This window comes from Chelonia mydas, chromosome 1, assembly GCF_015237465.2.
Source record: "Chelonia mydas isolate rCheMyd1 chromosome 1, rCheMyd1.pri.v2, whole genome shotgun sequence".
NCBI classification, from domain to species: domain Eukaryota; kingdom Metazoa; phylum Chordata; order Testudines; family Cheloniidae; genus Chelonia; species Chelonia mydas.
In genome coordinates, this window is record NC_057849.1 from 139,342,684 (window position 1) to 139,359,397 (window position 16,714).

Sequence of the window (16,714 nt, forward strand, 5' to 3'; positions counted from 1 at the left end):
CAGATCCTGGCAGGAATATTTCGGCCAAAGGTCTTTTTCTAACGGGTAAAAGACTAGAATCAGTATGGGAAGTATTTTCCAAGAAGCTATTAGGTAACCCAACTCACCCCCATGTAAATTGTTGGTTGGGACAGATCCTTTTGCTAGTCTCCTAGTGACGGATTATACCTACTAGTGTGTCCACTGAATCTGCGTAGTAGTATTTAAGTACATAAGTAACTGAACAACTGCACATTCTGAATGACTGCTCATTGCTAATTTGATTAGAAGCTCGATTTGCAGAGTGCCTCTGCCAATATTCTGCTTAGTAACTAAATGTTTTAATTAATTCCCAGGAGGGTAGATGTGTAATGAAGTATTTAAATCTATTTACCAGAAGAGAGAGATTTTAACGTTCTTAGGCTTTCTCTTTCAGTATGACAGGTTCATGAGCAATGTGGTTCAGATGGAAAAAAAAAAAAACCTACTCAAAATCCAACCTGAACCTTTTTCTGAGGGCTAAAGGAGTTGGTTAGCTTCCCTTTGCTTTTGGTGTTTCTCACATCTTTGCACTTCTTGGTTTCAACTAGAATATATTTCCAGCCCTAGTGCAGCCAAGTATAAAAAAATTTGGAAGAAATTCTGTTCTTCCAAGACTTCAAGCCTGATTTCTAGACCAAAAAGGTTTGGCTAAGTTCAGATAAGCATTTAAATCATTGGATGATTACTTAAAACAAACAAAATCATCCAAGGTCCACTATTGCTGTTGTAGATACCTTCTTTTCACTTGGACATGTTGAGAAATAGTACAGTGATATTGTTTCTCAGAAATCATAAAGCTGTCGAGTATCATTGCTGTGTGCTTTTGAACAACTAGAGGAGTCTTCCTAAGTTCCACCTGAGGCAGTGATTTCTATGAATAATTTGTATTATTCTGTATAAGATATGTTACAAAAGCTTTCAAATAGCCGGTGACATAGAAATGACACTCCAATTCTTTTTATTTATTTCAAATTCTAAAAAAAATTCACCTATTTAAACCTCCCACCAAATTTAATAAATATAAATATGATATATTGATATTATTTATTTATTTCTGTTTCTAAAAATGTGCCTGTGTAAAACTATATACGTATATCTAATGTTTGTTCATTGGGCAGCACATCATATTTTTAAAAAACAAAATTCTCCAGAGTAGTAATCTTGCAGCAACCACACTGCTGTTGGTGGCCTCATCAATATATTATTCAGTGTTTTGAAGTTGATTGTGCCTTCAGAATGGGCGTCTGTACCTCAGTCTAACGTGAGCCAAAGGAGTGCTTTGGGAAAAATGAGAGTTTCCAGAAGTAATTTAAAAAAAAATTGACTTCAGAGGGAGTTTGCCTGATGAAGGACTTGCAGCAATATGCAAATATCCTGGCATGATTATTTCATCCTGCAGAGCAAATATAAATCAGTGTGAACCCTAAACGTGCTTTATAACGACTCTCTGAAAAAGGTTTCAGAACCATCTTTTCAACAGTAGGACAATCTGATTTATATTGCAGGTGGTGGTTTGTTTATTTCTTGGGGCTTCTAAAGCTTCATTGAGTATGGTGGAGTTGAGGTCAGTCTGAGTGTGGTTAATGCCATGCAGTGCACTTTAAAGTTTTCTGCCTGTGAGAGTTCCTGTGGGATCTGTCACAGTGTTGCACAACTGATTGTACGTTAGTGTTATAGGACAGCGTAACAGGGCAGCGTGCCCCTTTAAAGGTCAGGGGAGCCAGGGAGCAGCCTGTCCTGTTCTGAAGAGGAGCCCAGCAGGCAGGTGCTGGGAATCATCTGTCCCAGCTAGACAACATTTAGTGATTGGTGCTAATGGATCCCAATCAGGGGATATTATTGAGGGCCCCAGTCTCATGAGTCTGGTTGGGACCAGGAGAAGGCTCGGAATGCACACTCTGGCTGCAATAGATGGCTGCAAGAGAGCAGGAAAGTCCTATGGACCCCCTTACACTGGGCTAAGGTCAGTGCCTTAAGCTCTTGCAGGCCAGAAAGCCCCACAATCTTAGCTGAAGAACGCATTACAGTTTTTTTGTGTTAGAGTCCTGAAGAGCTGGACTCTTGGGCATGGCCAGTTGTTTATCCCAAACTGGTGATCAGATCCACTAGCCTCTATATCACCTATTCTAACCACCAGAAAAATACCACTCCTATTGGTGGCTGTTAATTGTGTGTATGTATGTAATACAGACTATATAAGGAGTAATATATACTTTTCTTGTTTATTTTAACAGCTGGACCAAGCAACCCTGTCTCTAACAGCACGGGAAGATTACCTTGATAATACCACAGAAGCTAAATCTGTAAGTATTAGTAATTTGAGTTTTGATAAATCATTTTTCCACTATGAATTTTTTTCTTTTTAGCTGAGCTCCAAATTAAGATTGGGCTCTGTGGTTTGCTATTTATGCTTGTTTATACTACAGTTAATTGCACGTCTCTTGTTCTCATCCAGAGTATTCTTCATTTTAGAAAAAAATATAAAAAATAATTCAGCTCTGCTTTTCCTCTGAACCAAACCTGAACCTTATAGTAAGTTTTGGCTTGGTTCAATTAAACCATGTAAAATGGTCTAATGTCTCTAAGCCCCAACACTGTATTAAGTTCTGGTATTTTAGATCATTATTGTCAAATACATTTAGATATATTTAATCCCAGAATGAGGAGGCCCTCAACAGGTTCCAAGATCTTCAGTTTCTTTTCTTCCTATGGCCCCTTCCAAACCTCTTCATGCTCACAGTTGAGTAGGGATTGCAAGGTCCAAAAGTGTTCAATGATTATTTAGTACTTGCAACACCTTTTCCCCTAAGTATAATGGAAAATTATGCAATGTCCAGCACTTGTAACCCCAGGCTCAATAAATATATCCCCACAATCTTCATGGGGCTGTAGCGATTGCCCTCATCCAAGTTCTGACCCTTTTCCTTCCCCCTCCCAGCTCTCAGGTGAGCTAGTGAGTTTTCCAATGGTATCCCTCTGGCCAGGTAGTGTCTCTCCAGTGAACTACATCTACCAGAAGGTGAAATATGTAGTTAATTGGAGTATAATTTTATTCCTGTCTTGAATGCTGGCCAATAGGATTCCACCAGATGCCCTCCAAGACATCAGAGGATCTAGGGCACCCAAAAGGTCAGTGCAGGACTGGAGGAGGAGAGTGAGTTGTTGCAGAGAGATCGTTCTAGGAATGTATTTTCTATACAAATATACATATCCAATTCCTTTGTAAAGGCTTGTCTGTACACAGACCTAGTGCACGGCAAGCTGGGGTGTAAATCTACAGCACACTAGCTTACCATGAACTGGCCACGTGGACCCAGCTACGGCACGCTGTTTGATACAGTAGTAGGTCAAAGCACCATAGTGAACTTCTAGTCTACATGGCCACTAGTGCATGGCATGCTAGTGTGCTGTAGATTTACAGCTTGGCTTGGTGTATACTAACTCTCTGAGCTCTAACATCTGTAGGTATGTCTCAATCCAACACCATTTGGTATGTTTTGAAAGCTATATTCAGTGAACCACAAGAGAGATCCTGTCAGCACAGTACCTGTTATGGTGTTATTTCCCCGGTTCTCCTGTGGTGGAATCAAACCAGTCTCACAAAATGCTTATCTTCCACTTGAAACAATGACTTAAAAATGCAGAATACTTTTCTTTTTACTGCTACAGCCACCGTCAGACTTAACTGCAATGCTCATTTCATTCTTCTTTCTCTTCAGTACAGAGAAGCCTTTTTGCAGTTCATGGTTGATACTGCAGTGCTTTTGGGTGCTAATGCCTCACGGGCAGAGTCTGATATGAAGTTAGTTCTGAAACTGGAAATTAAAATAGCTGAGGTTAGTAATTTTCTCATGTGTAATTGTAACTAACTGCTAAAATGATGCATGAATTGAAACAATACTATATTAGTGGTTTTCCTTTGTGCAATTATTTTATATTAACATACTTTGTAACATTTCTTGAAAGGTGAAGTGGAGGGGTAGAAACAGTAGTGAAAATATGAAAAAGAAAAGCCCAAAGCAAACCTTCTGCATTAGTTAACTGTTAACTCGGAAACCTGTTCTGAAATAACCAACCATAGGAGTATAGTCCATCCTTTAAATCTGCAAAATAATTATTCGTTTGAGTTTTGATGTAGGCTGTTTTAGTTAGAGGTGTCCCCCATTGTGCAATCAGCTGGGCAATGTATTAACGTTAACGTATGCTTGTGAGGAAAGTTGAAGTAATTGTCGAAGTAATACCATTAAGTATTATTACAAACAGTTTTACATCTAGCTTTCCTGTTGAAATATTTTGTTGTCTTTTAGAACATTATGGCCACCTGAATTGTGTGGGCTCTTGTTTGTTCAATTACAGAATGATGGGTTTAGTCAATCACTATTCCATTTGTATCTGCGTGAAAAATGAGGCCATGGGAAGAAAATGGATCCCTCCTCACTCCTATAGAATTTATACTTGCTTTTTACCCATAAAACTCCTAGAACTCTGGGAACTTTTTGGAGACAAAGGCGACATTTTTGGTGGCCCTGTGCTTCTTGCCCCCGGACCCACAAGCAAGCGTGGCTCCTGCAGGGACTTTGCTCCCAGGCGTTGCACATCCTGCTTGCATTCCTGTGAACTCCTTTGGTCAGGGTTCCTGTGAACTCCTTTGAGCAGGAAGGGTTTCATTCAGTGATGACGAACTGTTATAAATTAGGGCTGCCCCATCAGCATTAATGTACATGGAGTTCATGGTTTCTGGACAATGCCGTGGAGAGCAGCCATCCATCCATCTCATCACCTCCTAACATGTGGAACCTGAAACCTATTGGAGAAACTTGTAGGGGAAGGATAGTGAGTAGCCTGCCATAAAGCCAGCCCTCTCCCCTTTCACACACAAACATTATTAGTCTTGATGTGCTGATTTCTGGTGCTGCTTTTCACAGAGTAGAAAGTAGAAAGATTTTTTTTTTGCAGAATTTGGGGTGATCCAAGATGGCAGCAGCATATCAAATCAAGCATTCGGCTTTATTTTATTCAAGACAGCGCCGTACAGAACTTGCTTCATTGTAATGAGCATATTCTTCACTGTCTCTCATTAGATTGGAAAAGCAATATATGTTTGTTCAGCTCTTTAGTGACACTGCAAATAGGTGCACTTTTTCCAGACTTTGCCATCACTTGTGGCTGTGGTAATCCCTTCGATAAAGCCATACAGACTTTTAATTCATTAATTTAGTGCACATGTGAAGCTGCCACATAGATGAAATGGACCCTAAGAGCCGTCAGGGTCAATAATAGTCACTGAGAAACATAATACACTGAGAGTGATAATTATTGCTGTTCAAGAAAAAAAATGCCCTAAAATATAGATGTGAATAAAGACCTGAGTCCAATGGTTTTGATTGTTAACCAATCCCTAGTGAATGTAATTGGTTGTATAAACATCCCTGTGTAACTATAAGACAAGACGTTAACTCTTTTTATCTCTTGTGTTTATATATATACTGTGTGCCCTATATTCATTTTAAGTGAACTTACCTGGGGAGGACTTGTTCAGGGAGAGAAGTAGCAAGAATGGAGGGAAAATATTTCCAAGAACAGATCCTGTGATTAGAAAGGAGATGGAGTGTTTAGAGAGAGTTTGAGGGAATGTTGGAAGCAGGACTTGTGTGGAGGAGAAAAGCTAAGATTTCAGGTAGGTGTGAGTGACTGTGAACTACACACAAGTAGGAGAATTTTGTGGGGGAAAGAAAGTAGAGCATAAAGGATGAGTTTAAAGATTTGTCAGATGGCTGGGGGGAGAGGAGTGGTACCTGTAGGCATGGAGAAAAATGGAAGTTTAAGCAGGAAAAAGTGGGAAGATTTCAGGGAGTAGAGCCTGTGGGGAGTGGGGGAAGAAAAAGATGACATATGTGAGGGGCAGTGGGGGACGGGAATTAAAATATCTGAGGGAAGTCATATTTTCTGTATGGCTTAAGCAAAAGCCAGAGAAACTTGGTTTGGGAATTTGGGTCAGAAAACTGCCATTAGTTTGGTTGATCTTGAGTCTTGCCATCTGTGTCCTGTTCAGTTTAAATGGAGTTGATTGTATAGAAATTACCTTAGAATTAGGCTGGAACCAGCATCTGAAATCCTAACACCTTTGAACTTTGAGGACATTTTGAACTGGATCTGAACTTTGTGCTTGGACTATTTTTTTTTATTATGGACAAACTGAAACCTTGGAATCTGGATAATCCTCATAATTTATGAATGGGCCTAGTTTTCTCTGTAGTATTTATTTTTGACCAGATGCTTTTGAGGAGGTGGAATGGACTTCTAGTTGAGGTGACGGAGTGAAGAAGTATTAATGGACTAAATCTGGCTCTCACTTATGCTGCTAAAATGTGAATGGAGTGACTAGTAATATAATGTGGTGTAACTGGAGCAAAATTTGGCCCAAAGTTTGAAAAGAAAAAATACTGGATAACATACTGAAGTGTAATAAGTTAAAATAACATTAGTTAGCTTTGTGGTTTAGGATAGCTAACTTTCCTTTGAGGATCGGGAGGCAATTTGTTGCTATGAACTTTTTTTTTTTGCAGCTAGACTGAGGTAGTTCTCACAAACAATATGATGAGTATTAACAAAGTAAGAGAAGGATGTTTAAACATATATTTATTTTCATTTATATTCTCTAGATAATGATTCCACAGGAGAATCGAACCAGTGAGACTATGTACAATAAAATGAACTTATCTGAACTTAGCACCATGATCCCTCAGGTTGGTGGAAGTTAACTGGAAAATTGCTCTAATGTCTGGACTATGTAACTAACCATTTACAACTGAACGTGCTTCAAATGTGCAAAGGACAGCATTTTAAATGAACATTAGTACAAACAGGTATTCTCTAGTATAATTGTTGTTTTTAATACAGCTGCATCTGTAAGTTCCAAACTATTTGTCATGATGAAATTAAATATTTTCTAACTTTTAAATAAGCAAAAACCTTCGTGTCATTAAACTGAACCCTGCCAATTAATTATGTCTGATCTTCTCTGTTTGTCAACTGTATTAACTGAGCTTTTCTTTGTCCTTTCAGTTTGACTGGCTGGGATACATCAAGAAGGTGATTGACACTAAACTCTACCCTCACCTTAACAATATAGGTCCTTCAGAAAATGTGATTGTCCGTGCACCCCAGTACTTCAAAGATTTGTTCAGGATACTAGAAAAAGAAAGGAAAAAGTAAGGATGATTATTATGTTTTGTAGATTCCAAGGCCAGAAGGGACTATTATGATCATCTAGTCTGACCTCCTGTATAACACAGGCCATAAACCTCCCCCAAAATAATTCCTGGAGTGTATCCTTTTCCTCCCCCCCCCCTTTTTTTTTAAAGTACTCAATTTTGCATTTAAAAAATGCCAGTGATAGAGACTCTACCACAGTTCTTGTTCAAATGGTTAATTACCCTCACTGTTAAAAATGTGTACTTTGTTTCCAGTCTGAATATGTCTATGTCAAGCTTTAACTTCCAGCCATTGGACTGTGTTATACCTTTGTCTGCTGTATTATACTGTGCATGCAACTACACTCAGAAGGGTGGGCCAAATTCAGGGCATTTCAATGAGAATCTCAGATGCTCAGCACTCTTTTGGCTCAAGTCTTTACTGAGGCAAACCTCCCATTCGGTTTTGCTTGAATAAACGCTGAAGGATACAAGCCTTGTAGGTGTTAATTCAATTTCTGACTCAAATAAAAAAAAGTGAAACAAAAAAGATCCTGCAGTAAGGTTTGCAATTACAGGTGCATCCAGCTCACCATTCTAACAGACGTTTAAGACTTGATTCTCCATGGCCTTGCATCTTGTGTAGTCATTTACCCCTGTGAGATGGATGTGTAAAATGCTACTAGATCAGAATGGTAGCATTTTGCACCCACTTTGCTCAGGGGTGCAAGGCATGGAAGACCAGTCCCTTAGTATAGAGAAAAATGTATATATTTAAATTGTCTGACTTTGAAATACTCCTTTATTACTGAAACTACCGAACAGCTTATGAATTACCCTGTGGAGCTACTTGGGTAATGTAATGATTGCCTCTTACCATCTTTTTATTTTTGGTTGCATGTCTTTCCAAAACCAGTTTATTGCTAACCATGCAATAATATTACTTGGTCACAACCTGTCAAACTAAAGTCCTCTATACAAGAACTAAAAAATACTAGACCAAGGCAGAAACTTTATTCTGATATTATTGCACTGTATTTCTTCTCTTAATAACCACATCTTTACATAAATTCAGAATACTTGTAAAATATCAGGCAGATCAGGCAATACTAAAAATAAAAAGTAGTGGGTGTTCTACCTCCAAACAATCAGCTATCATAACCTACTTTAAACAATTCAAACAGACATGACCACAGAACTTCTCCTTCAAATGACTGAATAATACACATTGTGTGGCCCTGATTCTCCATTGCCCTGCGCCTTGGAAAGTCAGTTTCATACGTGCAAAATGAGTATAAAATGCTTATTTGGTAGCATTTTACACCAACTGCACATGTAGCAAGGCAAAGGAGAATTGGTCCTTTTATGTGTATGTCTTGTCGTATATTGCTATACAGCAAAGAGGCTCATTTTATTTACTTCAGTGTCCCATCCTGTAAGGTGCTTGGAGGATTGCGTCCTGCATCTTAATTAAGAGCTAGATGCTGCCTCGCCTTTACGCAGGGGCACAGCAGAGGGGAGGGAGTAAAGAACCTCCCCTCTCTTGTGAGGCTGGCATATGAGCTGGGCACAGGTTCAGGCCCTGCGTTTAGTGGAGTGCAAGAACTGCTCCCTAACTATTGCCCTTGGGCACATGGTGACCCAAAGAAAACGGAAAGTTTGGGAGTAGGCAAAGCCATGACTCTATTTCCCCACACCCCATGTACTGAGCTTCATCCCTTACGGAGGGCAGCAGTTTGTGAGAGTCCTCAGTACAGGCTATGCCTATATTGTGCCATCTAGTCCTAAGAAAATCGATTCATACATTGTTAGAAATGGTAAATTATAGCATGATAACTTAAACATAAATAAATTTATTCAGTTACTTTAATATGGCCATTGTTACTCATGTGTTTGTCAAAGATACAAATACATTAATACATAAAATCCATTCAAAGATTCACTACATAGTAACAAAAAAACTTTTTGAGGACTCTTTAGGATGTCACAATTGGCTCTGAAAGTCACTTTATTATCTAGTTTGGAAAGAATAGTAACAGGAAAGAATACTTCTCCTCTCCCACCACTCCCATAAGTGTAGAGCAATACACAGAGCCTTATATCTGCCTAAATGGTGAATAAGTTCAAGGATAAATGCTCAAATGTCATATTTTATATAGCATGTGAATGTCAGAAAGGAGTTTAAACAGCAAAATTAATGCAAACAACGTGGACTTGATTTCAGATTGTCACAGTAAATATTTCTGTGTTAATATATTCCCCTTGATTCCTTCTGAAGTCCCAGTCATATTTCAGTGGTTATAACATAAATTAATTTCTGAATCACTTCAGGAGATATAGTATCATTAGTGGAGCCAGGTGAATAGCAAGAAAAATTATTTGTGGATATTTCAATGGCATCTAAATAGGATTTTCACTTGGACTGAGTTCCATCCCTTTTCAGGCACAAAATTGTTATTATTTATTAGTATTGTGGTAGCCATAGGAACCCCAGTAATAGACCAGGACTATAGTAGAAAGTTATGTACAAACACAGAAAGAAAAAAAAAAAGACTGCCCCAGCTCCAAAGAGTCATACAGTCTAAGTAAAAAGAAAAGGAGTACTTGTGGCACCTTAGAGACTAACAAATTTATTTGAGCATAAGCTTTCGTGAGCTACAGCTCACTTCATCGGATGCATTCGGAATGCATTCGGAATGCCACTGAATGCATCCGATGAAGTGAGCTGTAGCTCACGAAAGCCTATGCTCAAATAAATTTGTTAGTCTCTAAGGTGCCACAAGTACTCCTTTTCTTTTGCGAATACAGACTAACACGGCTCCTACTCTGAAAACAGTCTAAGTAAATGAAATTTGTTTCAGATAGAGGAAGAAGCAGCTTAAAGGTTAGGTCATCCATTCTGAGAACAGAAACAATATCATGCGAATTAAGTGACAAATCACTCAAGTTGAATATTGAACCCCAGGTATGGATTATTCAATGAAGTATTCACAGAGAATTTTTTGTAAGCAATTGAAAACTGTTTCCTCAGAGCATTCACTGGACCCTTTTGAATAGTGAACAAATTCATTAAAATTGCAGACTGATTAGAGACAACACACAAACCAGAATAGGTGCTAAATTCACTGCATGAGTTTTTCACAGGCCATTATTCACGCAGCTCTAATCAATTCACAGTAACTCCAGCGAATTTAATCAAGATATTGTATGATATGTCCTAGGAATCTTAGATATTAACTTACATCTGTTATATAAGGAATCTGTTCTTTTCTCAAGGCCCGTTTCACTTTTGTTAAGGAGAATTTGTATACATTGAGAGAAGAACAGTCCCATGTATAACCTGAGAGCAATAAAAGGATTTGTATCCCAAATACAAATCTTTGTAACTGTTACAGTAACAATGATTATAACCCTAACAGAACTCAAACTGAAGAACTACTTTCCTCTTGCTTGTCCTACTGGTCTGGCAAAAGACAAATAACTAACACTCACTTCTCCATAGAATATAATTGAATAAACTTTTAGAAAACTTGAAGACTAGTATTCTCTTTGAACTTCAGGATGCTCGTGCAAAATTAGTTGTGGATATGCCCCTGCTGGAGGATGGTAGAGAGAGGTTTAGGAGTGCTCAGAATTTGGTTCCACGATTCAATTAGGAAAGCAAAAATGCATGCACAGCTTATGCCTCTCAAGGAAGTCCATTAGTTGGAAAACGTGGATATATTTGTTGAGCTCATATTAAATCTAAAATTATATCTTAAATTAAATCTGTCTACCAATAAATATTGATAGAAATGCTAGCATGATGTCACAAAATTCTAGCATTTTATGTAGGTCATCACCGTTATTCACTGCCAGGGCATTATTGTTCCTTACAGTGTTATCACAAATGCTTGGTCTAGTTCTAAATGTCCCAAGAAACAAGGTTTCTACCACTTCCTTTGGGAGACTATACCACAAACTAACAGACCACTTTGTTAAGAAATAATCATCCTAAACTTTCCATCTGTAGCAATCATTTGGCAGTCAAAATAGGGCAAAATGTAATCTTCCCAAGGGTTACAATAACAAGGACTTTAGTTACACAGAACTTGGGTCTGGGACTTGTGTGTTCAATTCCAGCACTACATCTCAGTATGGGAAGCAGGGCAAATAGCTCACATTTTCTGTGCCTCAGTTTCACCATTGTTAAACTTGGCATAACAGTTGCCTCCTTCACACTGGCATTGTGCAGATTAAATAATTTGTAAAGCATTCTGAGAGCCTTAGGTGAAAGGCAACACATAAGTAAAAAGTACTATTGTTTTAAACCAAAGTGGTGAAATTAGCCCCTTCTATCTTTATTCTTTTTGTACTTTGTGTACTTGGCTGAAGAAACAAAGAATAGAAGCCAAGGATTGGTAAACAGGTTCAGATAAAATATGAACCCTGCTCTTTCCCACGCTCTTGAAAACAGAATAACCAATCCTCATCCAGAGTTTGAAATGAAACCTTTTTAATTGCTTTATATTTTTGCGTGGCAGGGGATTCAAATACTAGTTCAAAAAGGAAGTACCAGAGATCTCATCAAATAACCCATTCTTGAAAGGTGTCCAGCCCAATTTTGCAGATCCAGTTTCAAATAAGATTTGGATAATCTTTGTGTATTTATCTAAACTGAGTCCCACCTCCATATTGCTGACTTGATAAAAAAGCCACTGAAATAAATGGAACTACTTCCATTGATATCAGTGGGCTTTGGATCAGGCCCATTTATGAAGTTCATCCATCACTAATTACATTCCCCACCCTTTTTTTTTTAGCTCAGAACAGATTTCCTAACCCATAATCAAGGATAAACACCACCCAAGGTGGAGCAAGAACTGCACACAAAGGAGAATTAAATTTCTGTGGCTTTTAAGTGTTAAATTGTAAAAGGTAATTGCCTTATGGTAGAGGTCTTTCTAAATGGGGTTTTCTCCTTATAAGAATTTCAATGAAAATTAAGCCTTTTATCATTTTAGTCCACAGGAATCCTGTAAATACTTTTCTAGATTCTAATAAGATGCAGGGCCTTAATAGTTATTGCAGGAGCATGGACGTAGCCCCGCTGAAGCGCTTTGAAACTGATAGATGTGAGGCTTGTGGAAATTAGCTCACGGGCAGAAATTTTACTGAGTAGGCACTTACAGCATACTTCAGTTTGTCATTGCTTAAGGAAACCCCACATTGACCAAACATTTTTTGGGAAACACCTGCTACTTTCTGGTATCATTATTGATCCTGGAGTGTATTTTTAATGTCTCTGATTCAATTAATTGAATCTCGACAAAAAGAACTCTTCCAAGTCTTGTAACCTGAGCTCATGCAAGCTAATCTTCTTGATAACACTATGTATTAGCATGTATATTTCTAATCACTGAAAAAACATCCAACAGACACAATATGTTATATGATTACATGGATATTTACGTACAGGAGGACAGATGATTGCCCCTAGATCCTAGTGAAGGGTTACCTCCATGCATGGGATATCACCCCCCACCCCATGTGGCAGGAGACTTGGATGTTGCCATGGCACTGTCCCTCTCCCTTCAGGCCCTTGAAGGTCTTTCCACAGTGAGAGAAGATGGGAAAAGGGGAAGCTTGGGAGAAAGTAGTGGTCAGGCTGAGAGTGAAGTCAGGGCAGGTTCTTATTATCCCTGCTCTGACCATATGGATCTTTCCTGGAAGAGGAAGCTTGTATGTGAGGATAGCCACTGTTGGGGAACCTTATGGCTACAGGGCATCCAGTGTCAGTGCTGAGGTAAAGGGATTCCTTGTGGACGGCTTTGGCCTTTCTCAGGTCTCCTGGGAAACACCAGGTTTGAGGTGGGCTCCACAGCCCTTGCCCCAGGAAGGCAAATCTTTCCTATGCCTCATAGGATGCTATGGGGAAATATTCACAAGGGAACCTTTAGAGTTTTCCTTATTCCAACCTACCTCCTTCAGTTTTCAATATAGAAGTGGTGCAATCTGTCTGATCATATAATAGAGCTCGTTACTTTATCTTCAGTCATAAATGCTTCCCAAATTATCCTGTTCCCCTTTTCTTAATCATGATGTTTGCTAAATACACTCCAAGTGTATGTGATCAGGGGCAAAATCTTTAGTGAATAAGAGAGTTACTATGATTCACACTTGTGTATGACTGTACCAGAGTGTTTAGGCCATTACTGTAGAATACTTTAGTATTTTTGAGAAGGTGAAATCTAAATTCCTCACCTTGTGTTTTACAGTGCACATATGTCTCATACAGAAGGTGCTAGTTACCCCTATCACAGTAACCACACACAGTGGACTTGAGAGTGTGTTGTTTAATGTTTAGAGAAGGGGAACAGGAGTTGGGTCTCCTGGGAGGATTGGACAACTCACTCCTATCTATTTTTCAGTCCCTCTAGTATCTGGGAGCTTAACCTCTCTGTGTTTCAGTTTATCCATATGCAAAGTGGGGATATTAATATTTGCCTACAGTAATTCTCAGTGTGCTAATGAAGAAATGCTTGTAAAGCACATTGATATTTTCAGATGAAAGGTGCTAATACAAGAGTGACCAGACAGCAAATGTGAAAAATTAGGACACTTTTTTTCCCTGGGGTGAAGGGTTGGGGTTGGGGGGCACAGCATAGTTTCCTATATAAGACAAAGCCACTAATATCAGGACGTCTGGTCACCCTAGTTAATACCATGTAATGACTATATATGGTAGCTAATTATCCATTATTTTAGTTTCATGATCATTATTTGTAGGTCTTACTAGTAAAGAGAGAGAACCTGCACTTTGATTTACAAGTCAAAAATTATGAGATACTGTGTAGTTTCTGTACAGAGCAGTAAAGTAATTACTGTCACTGCATAGCACTTATGATTTGTGTAAAGAGTACCTAAATGAAAATTGCATTGTAAAAGAGTACAACTATGTACTATGTAAAAGAGTACATCAGGTTACTAATGTGTTATAAGCATTCTCCAGAAAATGGTTCCTATCATGAAATCAGGCAGTAAATGGCAGTTTTCCTGCAATTTCTTCTGTGTAATAGGATTTTATCAATTTGGTCATAGCTCATCATTAATTTTAAAGGTGAAATTTCTGTCATTCAGTTCAAACTGCTCTTTCAGAAAGCCATTCAAATATTGATTCCACAAGTGCTTTGTTGTTCATCACAGGGAATTAAATGTTTGATAAATACGTATGTCTGATTTAACAGGACTATTGCCAACTATCTGGTATGGAGGATGGTTTATTCAAGAATATTTAACCTCAGCCGACGTTTTCAGTATAGGTGGCTGGAATTTTCTCGGGTAAGTAAGATTTTTCAGTTTTTATGATAGGTGAGACTGATAGTGACATTGTGGCATTCTCCAGGGTACAATCTGAACTGTTTAAAAGTGGTGTCTCCTTAACTCTTTAGCCTGGGGTGCCTTTTACACTGCTTTGCTCTCAGAACATCCACTCCTGACCTGTTCACGTAGACTTCAGCATGAAAATTCACTCCCAAATAAATACATGAGTGCTCTGACCAGTCACTCCTGAATTACATACAGGTACACACCCACAAATTCCTAGTCCTAGCCTTGTCTTCCAGAAATTTGCGACTTGAACTGCTCAATATCCTTCTGAACAGTACAAGCTCGTAGAAAGTCCATCATTTCATCAAAGGAAAATAATAATGCACAAGCCCTGTTATCCCAAATGGAGTTTCCCCACACACTTTAACCTAACACACAGGTTAAGATAAAACAATAAGATAAGAGTATTAACTACAAAAGAGAGATTTTCAGTGATTACAAATAATGATGCATAAGAACGCGGATTGGTTACAAAAGAGTAAAATGCAAACTAATAGCTAATTTAACAAATGAACAAAATTCAAAATGAAGGTTTTCCTCACCATACATTGCAGTAAATTTCACCGGCTAGGTCTCCTTCCAGCCTGGGGCCCCTCCCCTTAGTTCAGTCTCCTTCAGGTATTCACTGATGTCATGAGCAGAGAGATTGGAGGAGGAGTGAAGTCAGGCATTTTCCTTCCCTTTTTATAATTCAGTTTTTTTGTGCTATAAACATCCCTGCTGAGTCATGGTGATACACAGCCCATTGTGATTAAATGCAAATTTCTTGTTTACACCTTACAGTTGCTGGAGAATGGCTGCTTACGCATTCAATAGACTTTTAACTCCTAGTTTGGGTGTTGGTCTGTCCTTTGCTTCTGAGAAACTGATTTGGGCCTGGCTTTCTTAAACTTGGAGCATGTTACAGCAATAATACATAGTAGAATCTTATAACTTCACATACAATGTTGATACACATATCTTATCAGGACAATAATGTTCAGCAGATTATGACATTTCAAATGATACCTCACAAGGCATAATTTGTGCAAAATTTATCATAGTCTTGTAAAAGTGGTGAACATAATAGTATAAACTATCATAGACACCTATTATCTTTGTTGCCTGATGCTTCCAATTAAAAGACCCTGTTTTCAGTTGCTTATAACCTTCCCCAAATAGTTTGGAATGAATTTTACATTCTGGGTGTCTATCTTAGGCTGAATTTCTTCCAAAATACTTCAGCCATCTGTAAGAGAGAGGCTAGGGGGGAAATGAGAACATAAGAATGGCCATACTGGGTCAGACCAAACATCCATCAAGCCCGTATCCTGTCCTCTGACAGTGGCCAATAGCAGGTGTCCCAAAGGGAATGAACAGACAGGTTATCATCAAGTGATCCATGCCCTGTCACCCAATCCCAGCTTCTGCAAACAGAGGCTAAGGACACCATTCCTGCCCATCTTGGCTAATAGCCATTGATGGACCTATCTTCCATGTATCTATCTAGCTCCCTTTCGAACCCCGTTATAGTATTGGCCTTCACAACACCCTCTGGCAAGGAATTCCAGAGGTTGACAGTGTGTTGCGTGAAAAAAAACTTTCTTGTGTTTGTTTTAAACCTGCTATCTATTAATTTCATTTGGTGGCCCCTTGTTCTTGTATTATGAGGAGGAGTAAATAACACTTCCTTATTTACTCTCTCTATACCACTCATGATTTTATAGACCTCTATCATATCTCCCCCTAGTCGCCTCTTTTCCAAGCTGAAAAGTCCCAGGCTTATTAATCTCTCTGCATAAGGAAGCCGTTCTATACCCCTAATCATTTTTGTTGCCTTTTTCTGAACCTTTTCCAATTCCAATATATCTTTTTTGAGATGGGGCGACCACATCTGCACGCAGTATTCAAGATGTGGGTGTACCATGGATTTATATAGCGGCAATATGATATTTTCTGTCTTATTATCTATTCCTTTCTTGATGATTCCTAACATTCTGTTCACTTTTTTGACTGCCGCTGCGCATTGAGTTGCTTATCCCATATTAAAAAACTTCCGGCAATTTTTTTAACAGCTCTAGTTCTCTCTCACGCTTTGGAGCAGGGACTCAAAATTTGGCAACGGAGGTGGTCTTTGTGTCAGGGATATGTCT

General features: G+C 38.7%; 1 protein-coding gene across 5 annotated transcripts in view; it reads left to right on the forward strand.

The window, feature by feature from the left end:
* Positions 1-16,714, forward strand: part of PHEX (phosphate regulating endopeptidase homolog X-linked) — a 138,753-nt gene that overhangs the window by 43,733 nt on the left and 78,306 nt on the right. For all 5 annotated transcript variants that reach the window (XM_007070474.4, XM_043537972.1, XM_043537974.1 and 2 more), the window contains 5 exons: positions 2,256-2,324; positions 3,741-3,857; positions 6,684-6,767; positions 7,087-7,232; positions 14,441-14,534. In XM_007070474.4, coding sequence (XP_007070536.1) covers positions 2,256-2,324; positions 3,741-3,857; positions 6,684-6,767; positions 7,087-7,232; positions 14,441-14,534 — 510 coding nt within the window. The remainder of the gene's footprint in view (positions 1-2,255; positions 2,325-3,740; positions 3,858-6,683; positions 6,768-7,086; positions 7,233-14,440; positions 14,535-16,714) is intronic.